Below are 25,204 nucleotides of genomic sequence, written 5' to 3'. Positions count from 1 at the left end.
GTAAAGTTGAGAACCACTGGCCTAAAATGAGTTTTACCTCTAATCTTAGCCCACTATTCTGTGACTGGTTCTATTAGAACTAGTTAGCTGCTAGCTAACCTCAAACTTACCTTCTGATATGTTTATACCAATAGGCCAAAATCTGGTTTAATTAAACTGGGGATTTCAAAAAAGTGGCCTTTATTTTCCAATTTCTATAGCAAAACCAGCCATAAGTGAACATGGGTGCTCTTCAATATTTTTCCAGTATTAAATGAAAAAAGACCTCTGCCCCAGCCCACATTTCCTTTGTTGAATGAGTAGAGAAGACTGAGAAGTATCACTCACCCGTGATGTGGTTTGTCCCTTTTCCAGCCAGTGTGTTGGTAATAAAAGTCACCTTTCAGAGCTTTGGTCCCTGTAATGCCCGTCTTTCCTGTGTCCAGGAATAACCTTTGCTACTAGGCAGTCCTCTGGAAGATTTGTAGAAGGTTAAAGTGGAAAGGGACTTGGAAGCTCATAGAATCCATGCCTCTTCTTTTAGCATCAAGGAATTAGAAGTCCTGAGAGATGAAGAATGTTGTCTTCCAACTCAAACCATTTCTGAAGCCATTTCCCTGTTACTGCATTGCCCACAACCCTTCCCCATTGCTATCCTCATCCTGCTAATGCTGTTTTTAATGACTGACAGTCTGATTTTTCTCTGGCAGCAAACATTTTGCTTCACAGATTCCTACTTAAGGAAGAGAGGGGCTCCTCATTGTCACTGTACAGAGCAGGCTGGTCAGCTTTACACAGGTGTCAGATGAACCGTCACAGCCAGATTTGCATGTTGGCCTCAGGAGGGCTTCAAGGTCCAACATCTCGACGTAAGGAGCTTTTCCAGTTCTTTCATGCTCAGATAACAGTGCTAACTACAGCTGTTTCATCCCAAATCCCTATTTGAGGTCTTAACATCTATTCCATTTTGCCAACAAGGGTTATGCTGTTAACCCTCTGCACCGGATTTAGAGCTGACTGAGGCACTGCCTGGAAGGGTGAGAGAGACTAGAGCAATGAACCATCGCTGATTGTAGCACAGAATACTTCCCTGATACAGCAGGACTTGGCATGCCCTTTAGAAAACAAACAGGTGTTAACTTTGAAATCATTACACATCTCCCTGCCCAGCTTTAAATTAAGTGGAACCCTGACAGCTAGCTTTAAAACACATTGATGGGCTGGGCACAGTGGCTCACACCTCTAATCCCAGCATTTTGGGAGGCCGAGGCGGGCGGATTACCTGAGGTCGGGAGTTCAAGACCAGTCTGACCAACATGGAGAAACCCCGTCTCTACTAAAAATACAAAATTAGCCAGGCATGGCGGCACATACCTGTAATCCCAGCTACTCAGGAGGCTGAGGCTGGAGAAGCACTTGAACCCAGGAGGTGGAGGTTGCAGTGAGCCAAGATCGCACCATTGTACTCCAGCCTGGGCAAGAAGAGCGAAACTCTGTCTCAAAAAAAAATAAAAAAATGCATTGATGGCTGGGCGTGGTGGCTCATGCCTGTAATCCCAGCACTTTGGGAAGCTGAGGCGGGCAGATCATCTGAGGTCAGAAGTTCGAGACCAGCCTGGCCAACATGGTGAAACCCCATCTCAACTAAAAATACAAAAATTACCCAGGCATGGTGATAGGCATCTGTAATCCTAGCTGCTCAGAAGGCTGACACAGGAGAATCAAGAACCCAGGAGGTGGAGGTTGCAGTGAGCTGAGATCGCGCCATTGCCCTCCAGCCTGGGCAACAAGAGTGAAACTCCGTCTCAAAAAACAAACAAACAAATGCATTTAACTATTCCTGTGTAACAAATTATAAAGGGAAGCTGTAAAGTAAAGGTTTTTCTTATCCAAACAGATTGCTCTTCTTGAAAACAGCAGCCTGTGGTTATGTCAGAGATGCAAACACTGCTGAAGGCTACAGAGGGAAGCTGGTACTGGCTGCCGTTGAGGCTAAACACTGGGTGGGTTTTTGAAAGAGCTAATGTATTCCAGAAGATAACTCCCTTTGCCAGCCAGAGAAAGGAAGCCAAGAGTCCATCTTCCTTTCTCCCTAGCCCTATGAACTATTTTGGACTGGGGCTGGAACTAGCCTTCATCCCTACTGCCAGATGGGCTGAGCGTGAGGCTGGAAACGTGAACAGCTGGCACAGCAGAAGCTGGAGTAATACTCATTGCCACAAAGCTGGGCCTGCAGGATCAAATCACAGTTGGCCAGCTCTGGCTGGTCGACGCAGTCCCTGCCAGGGTCCCTGGGCTGGGCGGTGGGTGCTGCAGGACGACAGGGGAGAGAGAAGGTGGTGAGGAAGCTCTGTGTATGCTGAAAATTCTCACCTGCCATTTCATTTCCTTCAGAGGAACACAGCATTGTAACTGCCAGATTGAAAACGAAGTGCACTTAACCATACATACAAACTCTATGAGGGATGATGATTTCTACCTGTTTCTTGGCCTCACTTCAACATGCAGTGGTCCTCCCATTATTATTTGTGGCCTCAGCCCACTGAATAGCTCTTCCTAGACTCCCAAATATTTATTGACTGGATAATTAAACATCTCTTGAAGTTAACTCCTTATGTTTGAGACCTGAATTACTAAATGACAACTGTTCTTGCCTCTGGATTGGGAGAGCAGGTAGGATCAGCCCCACGTAAAATTTTGAGTTAGCAAGAGCTCTGTTATCTTTTCCCTTTCTCTGCTGGGTTCCTCCAACCATCAAAGTTTTGTCCCTTCAATATCACCAGCTTATCTTAGTCACCTGGGTCCTCATCCTTCCAGTTTTTCACTTTCCCCAGAGGAAGAAATGCATATTAGACAAGGTAATAGGAAAACAGTCCTGTTAACGGTGGCTGTAATACTAACTACACTGAGAACAAAGGCCTTGTTTTCTCTCCCTCTGAATTTACTAGGAACGTCTGTATCTGATAACTCCCTATTAAGTTTCATTCAGCTGGGTGTGGTGGCTCATGCCTGTAATCCCAGCACTTTGGGAGACCAAGGCGGGCGGATCACGAGGTCAGGAGTTTGAGACCAGCCTGGCCAATATGGTGAAACCCCGTCTCTACTAAAAATGCAAAAATTAGCCAGGCATGGTGGCGTGCCCCTGTAGTCCCAGCTACTCGGGAAGCTGAGGCAGAAGAATCGCTTGAACCCAGGAGGCAGAGGTTACAGTGAGCTGAGACCACACCACTGCACTCCAGCCTGGGTGACAGAGCAAGATTCTGTCTTTTAAAAAAAAAAAAAAAAAAAAAAAAGTTTCATTCTACTGCTTCATCTCTCTTCTGGAAGGGGTTCTTAAAACTCAGCTGACTTAGACCAGAGTGGTACCTTCCCTGAAGTCAGACCTCAGGCAGCCAGAGAAAGCTTATCTTTCTCCTCTCTCCCCTTGTTTACTCACAAAATACCACTAAAAGACTGTACCTAGCAGCGAACAACCTTACAAAGGTTTGGTATATTGGTATAACCAGACTATTACCTACCTAAATTTATATAGATAACAAAGCCATTAATGCATATTATTTCTAAAAATCTGTAACTTTGGTATCAACTCTGAGCTGGTACAGCCCAAGACCTATCATAGTGGGAACTCAGCATAGTGATTAAGCACGCCAGCTCTGGACCCAGACTGCCCGGGCTCAATCCGGGCTCTGCCACTTGCCAGCTGGGTAACTCTGGGCAAGTTGCTTAAGACCTTTATGCACATTTCTTCATCTGTGAAATGGGACTAATAACAGCAACCTACTTCACAGCGATGTTGAGAAGTCCTCCCAGTAGAGCTACGTCCCTTTTACCTCAGCCTGACCACCCCCAAGGCCTCCTACCCTGGTGCTAACACTGAAATTCAATGTGCCACCCAACCATGAGTAGGGCAGGGTTAGGCAGCCTCACACCGTATGACCCAACAAAAAATGAACAGGTGAGAGCAGCCAGCAGAGGACCGGAGGAGAGTGGCCAGACTGAGGCCATGTCTGTCCCATTTGGGACACACATCTCAGGCCATTTCAGCGTGGTGACCAAGTATCAGGCAAGTTTCTCATTGTAGTTTGGTTTTCCATATAATCCCATCTGGAGCTAATCACAAACATAATGTCTAGGTCCTCTTGACAGTTCTCTCACTGTGAATCTGCATTTTGCTTTGTCTCACAGCCTTGATTTGGTTATTATGTAGACAAGGTCAATTTTCTGGACATGATACAGGTGAAAAGTAGTCCCTGGAGTGTGGTGCTTTCGCCAATGTAACTCCATCATTGTGCAGGCAGGCACTTAGTCACCAAGTATCTGAGTGTCGCGGCTTTTGTAGCTCGGTGAGCAGGAGGGAATGGAGGGAAGAACGAGTTTTAACGCTCCCGTTCACCGAGCTGCGAGCGGCGGGAACATTTGTCCCTGTAACACCCCCTTGGGGCTCCGCGGTTGCTGGCACCTCCGAGTTTTCGGGCGCCACCATGTTCCCCTTGTCTATACGTTAGCACCCAGTGCGGAAGCCGCCTGTGTCGTGGGCTGAGCGCGGGGCCGCCACGGGTGCGGGATCCGGGTCAGTCCCGTGCCGGTAGCGCCAGCGGAGCACAGCCTGCCCGGCCAAGTGGGCGGAGCGAGACGGTGGGCGGAGCGAGGCCCCGGACAGAGGTCAAGGCGGCGGGCTGGCGAAGCGGCAGGAAGGAACCCTGTAACCCTCCCTCCCGCTCGCCGAGCAACAGGTGAGAAAAAAGCCGCTGGGCAACATTTCCAGCCACAACATGAGCACCTAGTGATGCCAAGCACTGAGCTGGGCCCTGGGGAGGCGATCTCTAAAGAGATCATAGACAGGAAGCCGACAAGTCAGTCCCACTCACAAAGCAACATTTCAGCCAGACCTTCAACTTCTAGTACTGGCCAGTCTCCACCCTCAGCCTGGCAGCCAGGAAGCAGCCAGGCCTGCCCCTCTAAGTGTAACCGTGCTCCTGGCATGGCGCTGCAGCCGTGATTGTCAGGAATGCCCAGAAGACCAGGCAGGAAGGGCCCTGGCACCTCCGAGCCTGGCATACTCCCCCAAGGTCTGTATCAGGCCTGTGACAATTGGCAGCTTGGCCCGAGGTACCACTCTGTCTTCAGTCCCTCAGTGAACAAGAACCAAGGACACAAGGAAGCACAGGCTGGGGGGTGAGCAAAGCCCTGTCCCCCTTTCCCTCCTGCTTATTTGAACATATCTCTTGTAAGTGTGAACTCTGAACCACAATCTGTTTCATCAGTTCTGATATGCACTTATTTTCACATCTCTCAAGTTGGTTTGCATCCTAATTGATGGTATCAGAATTGTGTCGTTTCACTGGCAGCATTTTTTTCTTGGTACAAAAATAATGCATCTTACAGGCAATTTGGATTTGTTGAAGTATGATAGAGTAGTAGCTAGAGGAGGTAAGGCTACAATATCAAATATCAAATGATGCAAGTAAGATTCCACTTAGGTACAAGTATAGTAAGTTCGTGGGGGTAAAAAATAAACATGGGGAGTCAAAAGACATGGGCTCTAGTCCCAGGTAGGCCACATTTGCGGTGTGACCGGTGGAAACACCACTTACGCTCTCTGCATACCTGTCTCATTTGTAAAATGATGATGATAATCCCTGCCCTTTCCTTTCTGGGTTATATGGTCAAATGTCCATAAAGGCACTTTTCAGCCACAGAACACCTTTTTGCCACCCTGATTACAGTGGACAGATTTTAGTGGTCTGCCTTAAGTTTTAAGTTTTATAATGAAATTCCAGTCAGTCATATGTCTCAAAATTGGTGAGTCTGAATGTCCTGCATGCATTAATGTCTATTAAGCTATCTCCAGGGGCCCAGCAGAGCATCATTTCCTTCGTCTCCACTACAGCCCTCTCAGGTGGTGGAGCAGCCCCACTGTAGACAGGAGGAAAATGAGGCTCAGGAAGGTAAGCCCCTTGCCCCAAGTCACACTACCAGCAACTGGCAGGGTGAGCCAGGATTCAAACCAGAGTCCCTCAGACTGCAGAGCCAGCCCTCGAGAACCAGTAAATCTACTGGGGAATGTCCTTCCCATCCCTGGATATAGACCTTTCCTACCTGGTGAGACCACCTTCACCTCGGTGCTGCGGCTGACTGCCTGACTCCCCCGGTAGGCACTGCATGTGTAGGAGCCCTCATCCCTGGCCCGCAAGTTGTAAATGAGCAGCGTGCCATCTGGGGACTGGTGGACACGGTGGCCATCAGCCTGCACAGGTAGCCCGTTCCTGGAGGAGAGAGGACACTGGGAGAGCCATCAAGGGCCTCTGGAGGCCTGGGAGACAGAGGGAAGAGGTAATCAAAGGCCATTCCAGAGCCAACCATTCCCACCCCTTGAGAGCAAACAGGTGGAGGACAAGGAGAAATCAAGAATGACCAAGGTTTCTAGGTTGGGTTACTGGGTGATGATGGTGCCCCTCCAACCTTGGGAGATCCAAGGCTGGGGTGAATGGCGAGGTTGTTTTCTGCTATTTCAAATTTGGGGTGCCTGTCAGATAGCAGGAGGCCTCAGATTTGAAGTCTGGAGCTCAAGAGTCCAGACCCAGATAGTGTGTCAGCATCGCACTGACGCAGCGAAGTGCATGTCTATGAGGTGGTCCAAGTCACATGGGGAGAAACCAAGGACAGGCCCTGAGGCACAGCAGAAGACAGTGGTTCCTGGAGCTGAGGGAAGGGAGAATTTCAAGAAGGAGCATACGGCAAGCAGAACAACACTACAGGTCACGTAAAGACTGCAAGCTGTCCAGTGGAGTTAGGGAGAGAGGCAGTGACCTTGGCCAGGACAGTGTCCTGGAACAGGGGCTGATGTGCGGCCCCACTGCAGGCCCTGAGAAGTGAGTAGGGAGATGAACAGGCAGAGGCAACCAACATGGACAGCTGTAAAGGGGACACTATGTCAGCATAGGGTCTGCAGGGACATAGAGGCTCAATGGAAGGTGGTTGTGAAGAGGGGAGTTCTATGCATGTTTGCTGCTGGAAAGATCCAGGAGAGGCCAACATGGAGAAGCAGGCCTGACAGGCTGATCAGGGGACGGCTGGACTGAGCATACCAGTGGGGAAACCTCTAGGAGCTCCCACCGCCTTCCCTGGGCTCAAGGCCACACAAGACACAGATGCCCTCCGTAATCGCGTCACCTCTCCCAGCCAGTGCACAGGCCGGTTCCCATCCTGGTGTCCTCTCTCAAATGCCCACCTTTGGCACTTGCTGCTTCCTCTACCAAGAACATCCTTTGCCATCCTTAGCTATTAAGGTGCAGCCAAAGTCATTTCCTGGCCCTCTTCCTTGACACTCCTCTGTGCACAGACAGCAGTTGCAACAAAACACATCTGGAGCTCCTGGGACGCTGGGCCATCTGCCCGGGAGTACTCTGGGGCTCAGGTGACCCCAGGATCCCCAGAACCTAGCCTAGTCCTGACACATTACAGGGAAGGAGGAGGCAAAACATTTCTACTAAATGAATGGACAAATATAAAACCAATTGATCTAGGGTAAAAGACCACCAAAGTCCCCAAAGCTGAGTGTAGTCCAGTGGTTCACAGCTCCAGGAGAGATTTTGCCACCGGGGGACATTTGGCAGTGGGTCTGGAGCCATTCTTTATTGTCATGACTTTGGGGAGGTGGCCCCTGGCATCTAGTGGGTAGATGCCCTGGATGCTGCTAAACATCCTGCACAGCACAAGACAGCCCTCAGCAACCAAAACTTACCAGCTGCAAACTGTCAGCGGTGCTGAGGTTAGGAAACCTTAGTGTAGCCCAACCAGCAGAGAGCCAGTGGCCCTACAGAGCAAAGCTCTGTAGGGATGAGGGTGCTGCAGCCCTCTCCCCTGGCACCAGGCCTGGAAGCCGGAATGGAAGCAGTGGTGACAGTTACATCCCTGGCAGAAAGGTGGACACCCACACCTGAGGTTGTGAAGGTCTGGGGACAGGGACAACTTGGAATAGAGCCTTTACCTGGACCACCTGATGTTCACACTTTCTCCTGCTACCACACACAATAGCCTGGCGGTATCACCCTCTGGCACTGTCACAGTAGGCGGCAGTCCTGAGATTGTCAGCTCCCCTGGGCACAAGGACAAGTCATTGTCAGCCACTATGAAGATCCTGCCCTACCCATGCCACCTGACCTCAAAGGCCACTCAGGACTGCCGCTTTACCCAGAACTCTGAGCTGGACCCATCGCTGGTCTCGGTCCTGCCCATTGAAAGCGACACAGGTGTAGAAGCCGCCATCTTCTACAGCCACTCGGCTAATGACCAGGGAGCCATCAGGCTGCAGCTGGTGTCTGGGGACCAAGTACAGCCAGTTGGCTCCAACCCAAGGAGCCTCCCCTCTCCTCCAGCTCCGTCCCTCGAGCATGGGGTCAGGGAGGGAACACAAGGTCTTCTAGGTCCCTGGTGAGAGGCTAAGCATCCCCTAGTGTTTGGTGGGGTCTGACGGAAGGACCATTTGGCCTCAGACTTTACACCTGCAGCTGCTGGCACTTTCAGTGGTGCAATCTCAGCTCACTGCAACCTCTGCCACCTGGGTTCAAGCAATTCTCCCTCAGCCTCCCGAGTAGCTGGGATTACAGGCATGTGCCACCACGCCTGGCTATTTTTGTATTTTTAGTAGAGATGGGGTTTCAGCATCTTGGACAGGCTGGTCTTGAACTCCTGACCTCATGATCCACCCCCGTCTCGGCCTCCCATAGTGCTGGGATTACAGGCATGAGCCACTGCGCCTGGCCGAAAATGTCTGGCTTTTAAGCTTAACTGTATAAACCATTTCAAGTTTTCTGATACAAAATTTCGGTTTGGGTTTCTAGTTTTTGCTATACTCATTTAGTGGGCTCAAATACTGGTTCTGCTGCTTATAAGCTGTGTGATGTTAAGCTTCTGTGTGTAAAATGGGGGAAAAACAGCACCTGCTCAATATGGCTTTTTTGCAGGTCACGTGATAGAGAACAAGCCTCATACTCAGTGCCTGCTCAGTAAAGGGTAGCCATTATGGTTACAGCTGGGAATGTGTTCTGACTCCATTTTCTTCTTCCGTCATCACCTCTGTTAGCTGGCCTCTTATTTCTGTCCACTAACCACATTCTGGAAAGGCCCAGAGACTCAAATGTTAGCCAACCCAAGGAGCCCTTTGCCCAGCTGCTCCATCTCTCGAGAGGCCCTGGAGTCTGGCTCAGGACTGGCCATGACAATGCCCTAGCAGCTCCCTTCCCCGGTGGCCTCCATAGGATAAGATGGGGCTGGAGGCAGAATAGGAGGAAGGGGAGAGGAGTCAAATAAACCTGGGAGAAGAGACAGGCTGCCCATCTCTCTGCCACTCGATGGCTGGGGGCGGGAACCCTTCGGCACGGCAGGTCATCCGGATCCGCTGGCCTGGACTGGCATCCACCACCCGGGGCTGGTTCTGGTCCAAACGCAGCCTGCCAAACAAGCAGCCCACAGCATGAGGGGCCCTTGCCGCTGCCCCCGCCTACTCCCATGGGCACCTCTGCACAAGCCTGGTGGCCCCTTCTCCCTCTCCAGCCAGATTCAGCTTCCTAAAATCCCCTGCCTTGTTCTGGTTAGGAAATGGTCAATAACTACCTGGGGTGAAGTCTAAAGCTGCCTCCCCACCACTACCACTCCCTGCCCATCCACCATAGCTGGCCAGACACACCCACCAGCCAGGATCCCCATCTGTCACCCCCCACCCTGCACATTTGCCACTAGGTCTTTGAGTTGGGCACCCCCTCCGGTCCTCCACACCCCCTCTGTAAACTGAACCATTCCTCAAGGCCAGCTCAAGATGCTCCCCAAAGAAGCCGGCTCAGGCCCTCTAGCTCTGTGTGCCCTTCCCTTCCTCAGTTCCTGAGTCCTGAGCCTGGGGAACTGCACCGTTCCCAGAAGCTTCCTCCTCAAGAGGCCCAGCTCTGGGAGCCCTGTTTTTCTAGGCCTGGCCTCCCAGAGCCCTGAGCAGGGGCTGGCAAGGCCTGGTCACAGCAGACGTTCCTCTCCTTATCCACTGAGACCCCCGGCCCTGGCCCTGGCGTGGGGGAGGGCAAGATGGCATTGCTGAGTTCTTACCTGTTTGCAGGCTGTGGGTGTGAAGAGGGGATGGCCCCCAGGGGCCCAGCAGCCCCCGCTTGGCCAAAGTCCTGAGCTGGGTCCCTGGGCTGAGGGAAGCGGCTCAGCTCAGCCTCAGACAGCACGGCCATGTCACCCCCTGTCATGAGGCCAGGAGAAACAAGGTGTGAGCTGTGAGGAAAAGGGAGTGGAAGGAAGGGCAGGCCATGAGACCAACAGGGACTTACGGAGCAATGAGGGCCACAGGGTGGTCCCTGCCAGCAGGAGGAATTGACTCAGAGAGACACCCTGGGCCCCTCTAGCGTGAGGCAGCCCTCGGTCAGGCTCCCCATCCTGGCCTTCCCACTCGGGCCCCTGAGAACGCACTGGTGGATGGGGTGGGGACAGAGACCTATGATGCGAAGTTGGATCTTCTGGGAGTCGCGGCCTGGCCGGGTGCTGCCACAGCTGTAGGTGCCCGCGTCCTCTGCCTGCAGGGGGTGGATGATCAGGGAGCCGTCGGACTGCAGCCTGTGCCTGAGTGGGGTGGTGTGGGGGGACATGAGCTCTGGGCTCCCATGGGCAACAGTGAGTCTTCCCTCAGCCTCGGTGCTCGTGCCAGAGGGGACCAGAGTCCACAGAGCACCCTCCCACCCCAAGTGAGGCTGGGGGAATATGCTTCAGGGGAGGCTGTCACACACACCTGTCAGAGGAGGTGGAGGGAGCTGTCACGTGAACCTGTCAGAGGAGGTCGGGGGGCCGTCACACACACCTGTCAGAGGAGGTCGGGGGGCCGTCACACACACCTGTCAGAGGAGGTCGGGGGGCCGTCACACACACCTGTCAGAGGAGGTCGGGGGGCCGTCACACACACCTGTCAGAGGAGGTCGGGGGGCCGTCACACACACCTGTCAGAGGAGGTCGGGGGGCCGTCACACACACCTGTCAGAGGAGGTCGGGGGGCCGTCACACACACCTGTCAGAGGAGGTCGGGGGGCCGTCACACACACCTGTCAGAGGAGGTCGGGGGGCCGTCACACACACCTGTCAGAGGAGGTCGGGGGGCCGTCACACACACCTGTCAGAGGAGGTCGGGGGGCCGTCACACACACCTGTCAGAGGAGGTCGGGGGGCCGTCACACACACCTGTCAGAGGAGGTCGGGGGGCCGTCACACACACCTGTCAGAGGAGGTCGGGGGGCCGTCACACACACCTGTCAGAGGAGGTCGGGGGGCCGTCACACACACCTGTCAGAGGAGGTCGGGGGGCCGTCACACACACCTGTCAGAGGAGGTCGGGGGGCCGTCACACACACCTGTCAGAGGAGGTCGGGGGGCCGTCACACACACCTGTCAGAGGAGGTCGGGGGGCCGTCACACACACCTGTCAGAGGAGGAGGGGGTCTGTCACACCTATCAGAGGAGGTGGGGGAGCTGTCACACACACCTGTCAGGGAAGGTAGGGGGGCTGTCACACCTGTCAGAGGAGGTGGGGGGACTCTCACCCACCTGTCAGAGGAGATGGGCTGGCCATCTTTCTGCCAGGCAGCCTGGGATTCCGGGGCAGTGTCGTCTGAGCAGGAGAGCCGCACCAACTGCCCCAGGGCTGCCTGCACCAACGAGGGCTCCACACCTGCCAAGCTAATCCTGGAGAGGTGGGAAGTGAGATCTGCTGACTGGCATGAGCGCCAGGACTAGAACCACCCTAAGCAGTGTGTTCCATGACAGACAGCTTGGGGCCCATCCTGTCACAGGCACTTTTGGGGCTAGAGGGTCCCTATGGGAGGCAGAGCCCCAGAAGCCCATGGATTCAGGAATCCACCCTCCCCAACCTGCCCCCGGCTCCCCCAAGCATCGCTGCCTCAACCTGTTCTTGTAGCAGCAACAAGGTAGGTGCAAAGCCCAAGGGGTGGGGAGAGGTCGGGAGGGACGGCACACACCAGGTTCATGTGGGGGCTAAACTACATGCTCGACCCATGTGGAACATAACGTTTTTAATTTTGTTTTTAACCTTCCCAAATCTTTTATTAATATGACCCAGTCCCAAGAGTCATCTTGACCAGAACCCACACCTGTGAGGTATACAGGGCAGAAGGTAATGCCACCATTTTACAGGTCAAGAAACTGAGGCTTGGAAAAGTTGGGTGACTTGCCAAAGGTCACGAAGCCAATAAACTTTTCCAGCCAGACAGGCCCCGGGGTATACTGGCGAGATCTGATGGAGAACCCCGGAGCCACCATCTGCACAGATGTCTATTAGACATCAGAGTAGCCTCAAGTCTCTGAAGCCCCAGCTTCTCCATCTGTAGAATGATGGCAACAAGGCCCACCAGGCAGGGCTCTCGGGAGAAACAGAAGTTAGGGATGGGGAGGGAGGGCCGGCTGACTTCAGGGGTTTAGCTCCAACTGGCATGCTCCTTGTCTGGGCGTCCTAACCCCCTCACCTGGGGAAGGTGGGCCTCACCTGTAGGAGGAGCTGTGGAAGGGTGGCGCTGGTGATCCGGCATCTCCACCCAGTCCAGGGGCCCTGGACCCAAGCTCCTGCCCCCAAGGCCATTCTCCAAAGGCCTGGGTGTGGGGGGCCTCCCCTGGCCCAGGCTGTTGGTCTTGCCGCCAGAGACCACCAGAAGGCCAGGGCTTTCTCTGCACCGTGGCCCCTGTACTGTGCTGGCTGGGTTCCTGCTCGCCTGCAGGACTGCTGCCGCCACCATCCGTGTGGGTGCTCCTTCCAGAAGCCTCAAGCTGGGGACGACGGGGCCCATGGAGAGATCCCTGGCAGCTGCTCATGCACTCTTGCTCCGAGGCAAAGTTATTGGCATTGCCATGGCAGCCACCATACCAGAAGCGGTTACATTGGCCCACAGAGGCAACGAAGTACCAGCGGGCAGCCCAGTCTGCGCAAGAGCCATGGGCACTGGGCAGCAGGCACCGCACGGGGTAGGCTGCGGGGCATGGGTGTGATATAAGTCACTGAGGTGCCCAGTACTAAAGCTGCACCCTCCATCCTCTCAGCCTCTGACTCAGGAAGCAGGCCCTTCCCCATTTATAAAGCATGTCTACACCCCTGTCTAGGGGCCTGACCTGGCCCTGGGATCCAGGATGCTTCCACCAGAGTCTGTCCACTGTGCAGACCTGCCCCCGGCTGGTGCCACAGCAGCCTTCACCCACAGAGCTAGAGCCTCTGGGAGGTCAGGGCCAGGGCTCCCTGGGCCGGCTCCCTTGGACCTTTGGCCTTCCCTGCCACCAGACCACCTGGAGTCACATGCAAAGTGAGCCCAGAGGGTGACCCTGCCTGCTTAGCTTGTGATAGGGACACAGCCTGAGCCACCCAGGGCATGTGAAGATGCCCAGCAAGGGCCTGCCCTTGTCCCCAGGATGCTGCACTGACTGGCCACTGAGCCCACCTCCAGCACCCAGCCTGCCATTCCAGCAGCCCTCGCCAGCATGGCCTGACCCATCTCTCCACATTTAGACATGACCATGGGTGCCTCCTGCGAGCCCTGACCACAGCCCTAGCCTGGCTTTTGAGGTCCTCGTGATGGTTCCCAGCAGCTCTACTCATTCATCCAGGGCTGCAACCTCAAAGACCTCCCTGCCCCCTAACCTCCCTCCAGCACTCAGCTCCTGCTACTCCACCCACATTCCAGGCAGGGTCAGGGCACCCCTGCCCATCCTGGCACTAACTGCCCTGCACTGGCTCTGCCTCAGAAGGGGCTGACTCCCAAGCACAAGACTGCCTCCCAGCCCCTTGGGATCCCCACCTCCCACCCTCCCCAGTTCCCAGAAGCAGCCAGAAGGCCACAGGTTCAAACTGCTGGATGCGAGAACACTCTGGCACTGCTCTCTGGCCTGGCACCTAGCAGGCAATCAACATTTGTGGTAGGAATGAATGAATAACTGAGCTGGTAGGAAGGTCTTTGGTCCTGGGTGGGGGCTGGAGGCATGGTGGGAGCAGAGTCTACCCATCGAGGGGGAGGAGAGGGGGTGTCCACTCACCATGGCTGGGCTGGCCCACACAGCCTTCCCCAAGAGGACCGGCTGCTGTGGCCACGTTGTCATAGCAACAGCCAAACTGGGAGCCCCGGCACTCACTGGGCTCATTCTGCTGGGCCTGGGGCTGGTGGGTGTTGTGGACCTGGGGAGGAAACCCATGATTGGGAAGTGGGCAGTGGATCTGGCCATTGTTGGGGACTCTGGGCTGCCACGGGGAGGATGGCAGGAAGGAGGAGCCAGAACCCCAGCCCAGGGGAGACCAGAGGCCAGGAGAATGTTGGATGAAACCCCTGATCCACCCCAGGCCCATCTTTGAAGCCCGGTGCCCTCCAGAGGATGACCCAGGCCAGCAGGTTTGCAGGGACCTCCTTTCTCCGAGGCCAAAGCGGCAAAGATCCTGGGTCACAGTGACACTGAGCAGGCTCACGGGCTGGCCTCCTGCTCCCCTCCCCCAGGTCAGACACTTACTGTAGAAGCCACTGCCCTTGACCTGGGCCTGCCCCCGGTGCTGTCACCGCCATACGACTTTGTGCAGCCAGCGTGATGGGGCCCCTCAGCGACAGATACCCTGTCAGGGCAGCACCCGTACCTAGGCAGACATCACACAGCCCCTCACTGCCCAGCCTGCCCCCACGCTCCCTGCATCCCAGGACCCAGGCTCTGAGGCTCCCCATGGTGGGGGCTGACAGGGTGGGGACCCGGGTGGGAGAGGATGTGTCCCCGTGTGCAGGGCAGGCCATTTTGTGTGCCGCAATCTCTGCCTAAATCCACCGACTCTTAGCAGCTACCAGGGAGGGCAGCCGTAACACAATAAATGGTGGCTGTGCCCCTCATAACTGGCAGAGCCTCGGTTACACAGCCCACAAAACAAAGAAGGGGGATGTTCATCCGAGCCTGACCAAATGTCAGTTCACAGCGGGGGTTACAAAACAGCAGCAGATGGGAGACAGGGCAGAAGAGGGGGTTCAAAGGAACCCACCATTTACTCCACACCCACCCACCAGGTGCCACGAGGCAAGGTGAAAGGAGGGAGGGTGCCCGGCGCCCTCTCTGTGCCAGGCATGCTGTGATGCACTTCACCCTCACAGGAACCCCATCATGATTGTCATCATTCCCATTTCTCAGAAGAGGAACCCAAGATCAGAGAGGTTAAGTCATGTGGCCCAAGTCACCCAGCACATAGCCGGTGAGTGTCTGAGCTGGAAACTGCCCACAAAGTCTGGGCCCAGAAGCACCTGGTCTCTGAGACAGCACATTGGGGATGCGTTCAGGGCAGACCATAGAAGGAGGAGGGGCAGAGGGAGGGCACTTGGCAGGAGTGGGATGACTCGGACCCAATCCATAAGGCGGGAGTGGCCGGGGCTGTTAGGAAGATTGTGAGGAGTTGGTTGGCCCTCGTCCAGCCTTTACTGTGGGTTCCCTGAGCCTGGTTAGATCTGAGAGCTAGAATCGCACCCAGAGCCTTCTCGGAGTCTCAGGCTGTGTTTCCACACGCTGACACTCTGCAGCAAGGTGGGAGTTTGTGTCCCCACTTGGCACATCAAGAAACTCAGCCACAGGAAGCCAAGTCCCCAAGATCTCATGCTCAGGGCAGCCCAAGAAGGAAAGCTTGGGCATCCTATTCCTGAGCTCTGCACACCCACCCCAGCCCTCCTCTGATCAGAGATGTTGGCCCACCCACGGGGTCCCACCTTCCCTCTTTGATGGGGGAGGAGGAAGACCTGTCTCCAGCACCCACCTGCTCTGCTGACAGGGGGCCCCAGGGCAGCCTTGCCACTGAGGCCCGAGAGATGCCGTGTGGCCATCGGGGCAGCACCCGTGAGGACTGTGTCTGCAGTCGTGGGGCCCTGAGCCTGACCACAGGGGTTGCTGGTATGGGGGCTGCTGCAGAGAGGGAGCGGGGCCCAGGGCTGACAGGTGGGTGCCTTGGTCGCCCCTGGGGTCACCTCGTTCTCCCCTGTGGTCACCCCTGGCTGAGGGGTGTTCCTGGGCTGCCCACCACTGGCCTCTGGAGTCTAGAAAGAAGAAGCAAAAGACACACAGTGCGTCCACCTGGCTCCTCCCCTCCACCCCTGTCCATGTTGGACCCACCTTCCTCCGTCCCCTGGACCATTCTCCCCTCCACCATGGCTGCACCCAACTGTGACCCCCACACCCCCAGGTACCATCCACTCAGACACAAAAACTACAGGGCTCTGAGTAGGGGATGGGACCAAGCTCTCACCTGAGGCAGGGGACTCCTGAGGGCCCAACGGCATCCAGGGGTTGCTGGCAGGGGTGTGCACATCCTGCATGCTGGGGACCTCTGCAGGGAGCCGGGAGGTCCATGTGGGACGGAGAGGGAGGAAGAGAGGATGGACCTGAGCTGTGGCCAGCCCTGCCCAGCACTGGCTTCTACCCCACTGCCCAGGCAGGGCCTGGGAACCTGAGACAGCCCAAGGGAAAAGGAGCATGACCCGGGATTTCAAAAAATGCCCAGCCACTCTTCAAAAGTCTCCAGTCACACAGAAAATGCTCATCTTTTTGGAGACAGGGTCTCTGTCGCCCAGGCTGAGATGCAGTAGGGTGATCATGGCTCACTAAAGCCTCAACCTCCTGGGTTCAAGTGATCCTCCCACTTCAGCCCCCTGAGTAGCTGGGACTACTTTTTTTTTTTTTTTTGTAGAGATAGGGTCTTTCTATATTGCCCAGGCTTGTCTCAAACTCCTGGGCTCAAGTGATCCTCCTGACTCAGCCTCCCAAAATGCTGGGATTATAGGTGTGAGCCACTGCACCTAGCATGAAAAATGCTAATCTTACATGTTCAGCAAAAAGTACCAGCTATAAAATGTGCATGTGTTATGATCCCAGCCACATAAAACAAAAAACAGAACATACTTTTTTAAAAAATTGGATTGATGAAAGGCAAACAATCCAATTAAAAAGTGGGTAAAGAACTTACGCATTTCTCCAAAGATGATATGCAAATGGCCAACAAACACGTAAAAAGATATTCAACATCATTAGTCATCAGGGAAATGCAAATCAAAACCACAATGAGGTCCTGCTTCCCACCCACTAGGATGTCTATAATCAAAGAGATTGAAATAATGCGCTAAATACCACCAACCTATACACTTTAAAAGGGTTAACTGAACGTTATGTAAATTTCACCTCCATAAAAAAATTCCATATTTAAAAAAATTGGATGAATAGACAAAGGGATAGAAAGACACTAGATAATGAGCAAAGCACGGGCTCCCGCCCGCAATCCCAGCACTTTGGGAGGCCGAGGCGGGCGGATCACTTGAGGTCAGGAGTTTCGAGACCAGCCTGGCCAACATGGTGAAACCCCATCTCTACTGAAAATACAAAAATTAGCTGGGCGCAGTAGCACACACCTGTAATCCCAGCTACTCGGGACGCTGAGGCAGGAGAATGGCTTGAACCTGGGAGGCAGAGGTTGCAGTGAGCCGAGATCACGCCACTGCACTCCAACCTGGGCGACAGAGCGAGACTAGGTCTCAAAAAAAAAAAAAAAAAGAAGAAGAAGAAAGAGACTAGATAATGAAAACACAAATATAGCCAAATACTAGTTGTGGGATTGAGATAGTGTGTACATGGCTGCTCACTATGCATTTCTTTCAACTTTTTGGCATGTTTAAAGTTTCTATCATATTGTTCAACTTGTAAATTTACAAAAAAATCATTGTGCCATTAGCATGGGTGGTTTTTATGGTATATGGATTTATTTAAACAACATCCCTAAAATTTTCAAAAAGATTTTTCGTCACAAAATATTGTTGGAAAATGCAAATGGATAAGTAGATAAAATTAGGACAATAAGAATTTTTTTTTTAATGCTACATAAGAGAAAACCTGTAGGACCCCCCCTGAAATCATGCCCATAGTGAAAGCTGCTCTGAGTGCTTGGGAGGCAGGGTGCCCTTCCCTTCTATTTGCGTGCTTCAAATTTTCCAAAATAAGCATATTACTATATAATGGAAGAAAGTTATAAAGAATAAAATAAGTGGGCCAGGCACAGTGGCTCACACCTGTAATCCCAGCACTTTGAGAGGCTAAGGTGAGAGGATTGCCTGAGCCCAGGAGATGAAGACCGGCCTGGACAACATAACAAGAGCCCATCTCAACAAAAAATCAAAAAATTAGCTGGGCATGGTGGCCTGCACCTGTGATCTCAGCTACACAGGAGGCTGATGTGGGAGGAGCCCTTGAGCCCAGAAGGTGGAGGCTGCAGTGAACTATAATTGTACCATTGCACTGCAGCCTGGGCAACAGAGACCCTGTCTCAAAATAATAATAAAGTAAATTAATATTCCATTCCCACATGGACTACATCTTGCCAATCCCTAGAAATATTTATTTTATTATTATTTTTTAATCTTTTTATTTTTGAGATAGAATCTTGCTCTGTCACCCAGGCTGGAGTACAGGGGTGCGATCTCAGCTCACTGCAACCTCCACCTCCCAGGTTCAAGTGATTCTCCTGCCTCAGCCTCCTGAGTAGCTGGGATTACAGGCACAGGCCACCGCACCCAGCTAATATTTGTATTTTTAGTAGAGAAGGGGTTTTGCCATGTTGGTCCTGAACTCCTGAGCTCAAGTGATCTGCCTGCCTCGGCCTCCCAAAGTGCTGGGATTACAGGCATGAGCAGTTGCATCCAGCCCCCAGGAATATTTAAAACAATAATTTGGGGTTGGAAGACTCCAACAGATATGTGGTAAAATCTCTTTCTTTTTTTTTTTTTTTTTTGAGACAGAGTCTTACTCTTGTTGCTCAGGCTGGAGTTCAATGGCGTGATCTTGGCTCACTGCAACCTCGGCCTCCCAGGTTCAAGCAATTCTCCTGCCTCAGCCTCCCAAGTAACTGGGATTATAGGCACCTGCCACAATGCCCAGCTAATTTTTTGTATTTTTAGTAGAGACGGGATTTCACAATGTTGGCCAGGCGGGTCTCGAACTCCTGGTTTCAAGTGGTCCTCCCACCTCAGCCTCCCAAAGTGCTGGGATTACAGACTGGGATTAATCCTCACCTGGCCCTTTTTCTTCCTTTCTATATGGGTCCTGCTAGTCCCTGGGACAGGCTTAAGATCACCTCTTTTAGAAGCCAACAAGGCCCTGGGGAACAGACTGGCTCCATGGAGAGCTGGACCCCTGGGAGTCCAAGGCTCTCCTGCTGGTGAGCCCCAAGGACCAGGCCCCAGCTGAGGCACCAGGGGCCCTCCGGATGGCCGAGCTCCCCGACAAGGCCTCACCACCACCCCTTCCACCCTCTGCTTAGCTAGCAAGCACCCCATGCGGTCAGGCGTTGTGCTGCATGACCACCACGGTCTGGAAAGTCGCTCTTTTTAACCCCACTGTGCAGATGGGCAAACTGAAAATCAGAGAGGTGGGGCACTTGCCCAAGGCCACACAACTGGTCAGCAATGGAGTGGATCGGAACCCAAGCCTGCTGTTGACTCTGAGGCCACTGGTTCTTAGCCACACCTGTCACATGTCTCATAGAAATTCTGCCTTCCTTCATCTCAAGGTCCCTACAGCTCATAGAGTCCCCATCACGAGTGAGTCAAGGCCAAACATGCCTCCCTGCAGTATTGGGAGGCTACCCACCCACCCCCATCCCCAGCTCACCACAACCCACACCCTTCCTCAATGTGGCATCCTCACACCACGCAAACACTGGCCTCAGTGCCCTTTCTCCAGCAGGCCCTCATGCCTGTGAGGCTCCTTTCACAGTGGGATGGGGATGAAGGGAAGAAGACAGAGGCAGAAGTGGCATGTGGAGACACTCCTTCCTGGACTGCCTCCTTCCCTCAGCACACAGTCAGTCACTCAGTCATTCAACAGACATTCACTGAGTACCTAACTGTGTCAGGTAAGTTCTATGGGGGTATAAAGAGGAATATGGAAGCTGGGGACCCAGTCCTCAAGAAGCTTATAGTGGGTAGGTCTGACAAGCCGTATACAACCACAGCAGCACAAGGAAATGAATCTAAGGGTCCCACAGAAATAACAGCATGCTATGGGGGCCAGAGGGGCAGGGGCATGCTACCGCTGAGTGGAGGAAAGCAGGGCTGCCTGGTGGGCTGCACACCAGGTGGGCCTTAGAGATGGCAAAGGGTTCAGCGGGGGGAGACATGGGAGAAGTGGGGTCCAGAGGGATGACACAGCGCAGGCAGAGGCCCCGAGGCAGGACATGCTTGCTGGGTTTGTAGCGAGTGGGAGAGAGGTCAGGCCGGACTCCTCCCTGCCCTCCTGTCCTTACCCTGGGGGAGATGACAGGGCTGCGTGTTACAAGGCTCCACATCCACAGGCTTGGAGTGCTGCAGGCTCCCGCAGTGGCTGGGCGGCCCAATGGCACAGACGACCTGTCGCCTCCGAGTGCCCGAGCTGCAGCTCTTGGAGCACTGAGGCCCACGGGTGGAAGAGAGAGAGACGCTGAGGGCGAGGCTGGGGGCGGGGACCCACATGGAGAGAGGCAGGGGAAGGTGCCCAGTGGCGCGTGTCAGGTCCAAGGACGGCGCTCGGGTGCAGCCACCTGCCAGAGACCAGGGTCAGGCAGCAGGTGTGGGGGTGGAGAGCACTCACTAGACCCCAGGTGCCGACATGCCAGGCCTGGTCACTGAGGAGGGGGCAGTCCTCATGCACACAGGGCTCAGTCAGAGGTGGCCGGTCTTCCAAGGAGCACGCTGCGGTATGGAGCAAAGAACCCCTTTCACCCCGGCAAGTAACGCTCCGCTTCCGGACGCCAACGCCACAGCTGACAGAACACTGCAAGGACAAGGCTGTCAGCAGAAGCTCGGCCTTGCCCCGAGGAGCCACGCCAGTTCGGACAGCTAGCGGCCCACCAGCCTGGTGTGGAGGCAGACAGCACCCAACTGCCCATGTTCTTCCCAGGCCCAGAGAGGCTGAGTCACCCCCCTGAGGTCACACAGCCTGAACCATGGCTACTGAAAACAGACTGAGATTGTCACCCATTTGTATTTTCCATCCATTTGCAACTTGAATATACGTAGGTGCTAGAAGCAATGACTGGCAGCCTAGACACTTCCAGCTCCTCCCTTGCCCCCAAACAACACACCCAGCTTCTTCCTGCCCAGGCCTTTCCTGCCCTGCCCTGGGATCCTGGAGAAAAAGGAAGAGCCCTGGACCAGTCATCCAGACACTTGCTTCTGGTCCCAGCCTTGGCCACAGCTTCCAAGATGACCTGACCGGTTATTTTACCTCCCAGGACCTCGGTTTCCACAGCAGAGAACAAGACCCCAGCCCTTCCCTGCTGCTACCCAGGTCCAGCACCAGCCCCATGCGGGCCAAGGGCCTGACCTCTCCCCAGGGCTCCGGGCTCCAGGCTGCGCAGCGCTGCAGGTTGCAGGCCTGAATGGCAGGGGGCTTCCCAGGCAGCCCGGCACACTCAGCCTCCTCCACGGCCTCCTGGATGCCGGCCCCGTCAGACGAGATGCAGTACACGGAGCGGGACTGGGAGCCTCCTCCACAGGAGGCCGAGCAGGGTGCCCATGGCCCTGCCTTCCAGCTGGCAGGAGGGGGAATCAGGTAAGGCTGGTCCAGGAGCACGGGCAGAAACCCAGCCCTGAGGGTTTCTGCCCTCACTCACACAGGTGGCCTGAGGACCCCCACCCCAGCCCATCCTCTGAGCCTCCAGCCTGAACAAAGGCTACGACCCAGGCGCTCCTTAGCATCCCCACCACCGGGCCTGGCTCTCTGAGCGCTCCCCACAACTCGGGGCCCTGCGCCTCCCCCTTGGCTTTCCTGTCCTCAACCCTATCCCCCTTTCTCCTTCCCACCAGGTCCCTGTCTCCCAGTCAGACTCCATTCCTCTCGGTCTGACCTTAGTCAAGGGGCAGCTCCTGGAGAGGCTGTGCTCACCCATGCGTGGAGCGGCTCTGCCAGGCCCCGGGTGCAAGGACCCAGAGGAAAGAGCAGCCCTGTGGCCCCATGCAAAGCCAAGCCCGCCACCATCCCAGGAGGCCCGCTGCCACCAAGGCCAAGCGGTGACAGGGTGGCACCAGCCCTGCGGGGAGCCTGTGACCTGCAGGTTACCTGTTCCCACACACTCGCTGGGCCCCAGCAAGGCGCCACGCTCCAGGCCGGTGCAGGTAAGAGGTCCTTTGTGCACGAACAAAGGCATGGCCGATGCCAACAGGCCCTTTGGCCTGAACCCTGGCCCACCCCTTGGCATCTGCCAAGCCAAACCCTCTGCTGGCTCAGACAGACAGGGACCTCTGGAACCTTCTCCAACCCTCCTGCCACCAAGCCTAGGTGTTCTGAGTACTTCGTGGTCACAGGAGAGCAGAGAGACCAGCCCCAGGCTCAGGCCTATTCTCTGCCTCCCCCAGGAATAGCTGCCACCTCTCCCACACCCCAGCCACAGCGTGGGGGGCCCTGGACCCCCACCTCTTTGTTCTACACCTAAAGCAGCTTCGAGGCCTTGTTCCCTTCCCACCCCAGTTCTTGGGCCTCATCATGGGTAGAGGGGCTGGCAAGGTCTCACCGCTTGGTCTCCGGGCAAGGGTGAAGATTGCAGGAACGCCGGTCAGCTGGCCGTGGCTGGCGCTGGCACATGTGGTCGGGGTAGGCCTCATGGTCGATGGTGCAGAACACCAGGCGGGACTGGTGACCTGCGAAGAGGCCCAGCCATGGCGGGCAGACGCCAGTCAACATTCACCAAGCGCGTTCCCCGGGCCAGGCGCCATCCTGCACTCACCCCACAGGTCATCCCCACTCAGTCTTAGATGACCCCCCCAAGGCAGGTGCCACCACATCTCCAGTTGGCAGATGAGGAAACTGAGGCTCTGAGGGTTTTTGCTGTCAGTGAGAGAGCCCTACTCTGGCACCTGATCACTGACCCCAGGCCCAGCCTCCGGTCCTGAGGGAGTCTGTCTCCTATGAGATGCTGCTGACTCTGGGAAGCCCCCTCTGGTTCTATTCGCTTAGGCTGGGGTCCTTCATGGAGTCCCCCAGATCCCTGGGTTTTCCTCAAAGCGACCCCCATAACACAGAGATTTCTCGCCTACTTGTCCATCTCCCCAGGAGGGACTGCCTTGAGGAGAGGGCTGTGACTTGCCCACCTGTGGCCGTGGGATCCAGCACACAGGGCCCACGCCCTCCCCTGGGCCATCCACGCCCGCACCTCCGCCACACTCCGCGCTGCAGTCACTCCATGAGCCGTGGCTCCAGCTGAAGCCGGGGCCGGGGCGGCGCAGGGGCAGGTGGTACTCATAGTGCACACCGGGGTTGGGCTCCTGGCTGATGAGCTGTCACGGGAGAGTCCTTATTGGGGTCTGCTGCTGGGGAGCACTCCCACACCCTCCACAGCCCCACAGCCCCCTGCCAGCCTCAGGCCCAGAGCCACTCAACCCCCCATGTACAGAGCTTGGCAGCCTCTTGGGGACCACGAGCTGCCCACTCGCCCTCTCTCCCCACACCCCCATTTACCTCGATGACCAGGGGCTCCGAGGTGGGGCCCCGGGCATGGAGCTGCTCAGGGGCCAGGTCCCCCTCAGCACCCCGCTCGTAATGCAGGATGGTGCTGGCTGCTGGCAGGGCCTGGGCCGCCTCGATGGTCCAGTGCCCATTGAGGTAGTATTCCCCACGAACATTCTTCACAGCTGCGCAGAGGAGACCGCCTCAGTCAGCCAGAGGGAGCAGTGCCGCACCTCCCCCTGCAGCCCCAGACCTGCCTAGGACCTAACCCTAGGCTCTCACCCAGGAAGTTCCTGCTGGCAGCAGCCTCCTCGATGAGGATGCTGGTGGCACCCACGGGAACTATGAGGATCTGGTTGTAGCCTGGGGGCAGAGACGCAGGTGCTGGGCGTGCTGGGCTATCCCTCTCCCGGCACCACTCAAACAGGACTCCAAGTGCCACACAGCACAGAATGGGGGCAGGGAGGGTACACAAGAGCCAGACAGGGCCGAGCTGCTGGGAAAGGCAACCCTGGCAGAAGAGGCCGCAGTACAAAAGCCAGGGTGGCGGGAAGGCTCAGGGCACCCGGAGCACACTGGGAGTGGGAAGGGATGGGGAGGGCATCCAGGCGGTGGCAGCAGGAGATGGGACTGCACAAACGGGCACGGGTCCTAACCAAAGGCCACAGGGGGCCTTTCAGATGTGACCTGATATGATCAGAGCCTTCCAGTGCCATGAGGGCCACTTGGCCTGGAGTCTAGGCCAGAGCAGGGACAGGCAAGGAAGGGACAAGCAAGGACAGGCAGTTGCCTGCCCCTTGTCGGAACCACCCCCACCTCGGCTGAGGTCATTAGCGTCAAAGGTGCCTGCGACGGGGTAGCAGGTTGTGCCGTCACCCCCACACCGCAGACACTTATCCTCCTGCTTGGACGAGTCCAGCTCGTGATCACAGCCGACAACCTGTGGGCAGAGATGCGGGAGGCAGGGGAGACGGCATCATGGCCACATCAGGCCTTGGGCCCCATCGCATCCTAACCCCAGCACCCACGCAGCCCAGGCAGGATAGGGTGGTCGGGAGTGATTCAGCCACCAGCCAGGGGACTGGCCTGTGGCTGACAATCCACTTCTCTGTCTGCTCAGCTCCCATCTCCCCTTCTGGTAATAACGCCCTGTTTTCCTTGAGGGGCCACCTCTCTCCCACAGAGTTTGAACGGAGCTCCCCAAATGTGGGTTTGGGGAGGTTGGAGTGGTTCAGGGTAAGTCCCAAACCAAGACAAATCAGAGACAACCCCCGGTGGCTAGAACTCCTGGGAATGAGGCCCCCTTTTCCTGGGAATTCCCTTTCCAGGGAGCAGAAGGTCGGAGCAGCTGGCGGCCACCTCCACACCTCCTGGGAAGAATGGGCCAGATCCTGATGCTGGACCCAAGGAGAGGAAAGCCGAGTGGCACCTCATTCATGCACCTGCGGCTGTCCCTGCTGTTTGTTTTTCTGAAGTCGGTTTTAGCCGGATTTCTGCCACCCAGAGGGTTTCTCTTATTGTAGGGCTAGCGTTCTCCAAGGATGAAGGTGAGGAGCCATAGGGCATCTGTGATGCCTGCAAGGTACCCTAGGAGCTGGGCTTGGTGTCCTGGTAACTTGAGAAGACACCAAGCTCATGGCAGCTACCTGGGCCTATGGGTGATGGACAGGGAAACACCCACACTGAGCCCCCAGGCAGCCCGGAGGCAGGGAGGGGC

At 55.5% G+C, this 25,204-nt stretch overlaps 1 protein-coding gene and 1 long non-coding RNA gene across 13 annotated transcripts in view; one reads left to right on the top strand and one right to left on the bottom strand.

The window, feature by feature from the left end:
- Positions 1–163: 163 nt before the first annotated feature.
- PAPLN (papilin, proteoglycan like sulfated glycoprotein) overlaps positions 164–25,204 on the bottom strand; it is a 37,784-nt gene continuing 12,743 nt past the window's right edge. For 3 of the 12 annotated variants that reach the window (XM_016926350.3, XM_054666082.2, XM_054666081.2), the window contains 21 exons: positions 24,304–24,427; positions 23,770–23,850; positions 23,500–23,672; positions 23,195–23,318; positions 22,556–22,682; positions 21,370–21,577; positions 20,635–20,817; positions 20,312–20,453; positions 16,271–16,351; positions 15,785–16,061; positions 14,515–14,635; positions 14,050–14,188; positions 12,518–12,995; positions 11,563–11,700; positions 10,466–10,590; positions 10,075–10,213; positions 9,294–9,431; positions 8,173–8,300; positions 7,970–8,078; positions 6,079–6,245; positions 164–2,289 (listed from right to left, as the gene is read on the bottom strand). In XM_016926350.3, coding sequence (XP_016781839.1) covers positions 2,120–2,289; positions 6,079–6,245; positions 7,970–8,078; positions 8,173–8,300; positions 9,294–9,431; positions 10,075–10,213; positions 10,466–10,590; positions 11,563–11,700; positions 12,518–12,995; positions 14,050–14,188; positions 14,515–14,635; positions 15,785–16,061; positions 16,271–16,351; positions 20,312–20,453; positions 20,635–20,817; positions 21,370–21,577; positions 22,556–22,682; positions 23,195–23,318; positions 23,500–23,672; positions 23,770–23,850; positions 24,304–24,427 — 3,372 coding nt within the window. In that variant the 3' untranslated portion in view covers positions 164–2,119. Of the gene's footprint in view, positions 2,290–6,078; positions 6,293–7,969; positions 8,079–8,172; positions 8,301–9,293; positions 9,432–10,074; positions 10,214–10,301; positions 10,591–11,562; positions 11,701–12,517; positions 12,996–14,049; positions 14,189–14,514; positions 14,636–15,784; positions 16,062–16,270; positions 16,352–20,311; positions 20,454–20,634; positions 20,818–21,369; positions 21,578–22,555; positions 22,683–23,194; positions 23,319–23,499; positions 23,673–23,769; positions 23,851–24,303; positions 24,428–25,204 lie in introns of all 12 variants that reach the window. The other 9 variants (XM_016926352.3, XM_016926351.4, XM_054666083.2 and 6 more) reach the window with 7 other exon arrangements.
- On the top strand, positions 760–2,587 carry LOC134808374 (uncharacterized). Its single transcript, XR_010151206.1, has 2 exons — positions 760–848; positions 1,877–2,587. It is a non-coding gene; the product is annotated as an uncharacterized LOC134808374 (long non-coding RNA).

Source organism: Pan troglodytes, chromosome 15 (assembly GCF_028858775.2).
Source record: "Pan troglodytes isolate AG18354 chromosome 15, NHGRI_mPanTro3-v2.0_pri, whole genome shotgun sequence".
In the NCBI taxonomy this organism is placed as follows: domain Eukaryota; kingdom Metazoa; phylum Chordata; class Mammalia; order Primates; family Hominidae; genus Pan; species Pan troglodytes.
This window is presented reverse-complemented; position numbering and strand designations above follow the sequence as displayed.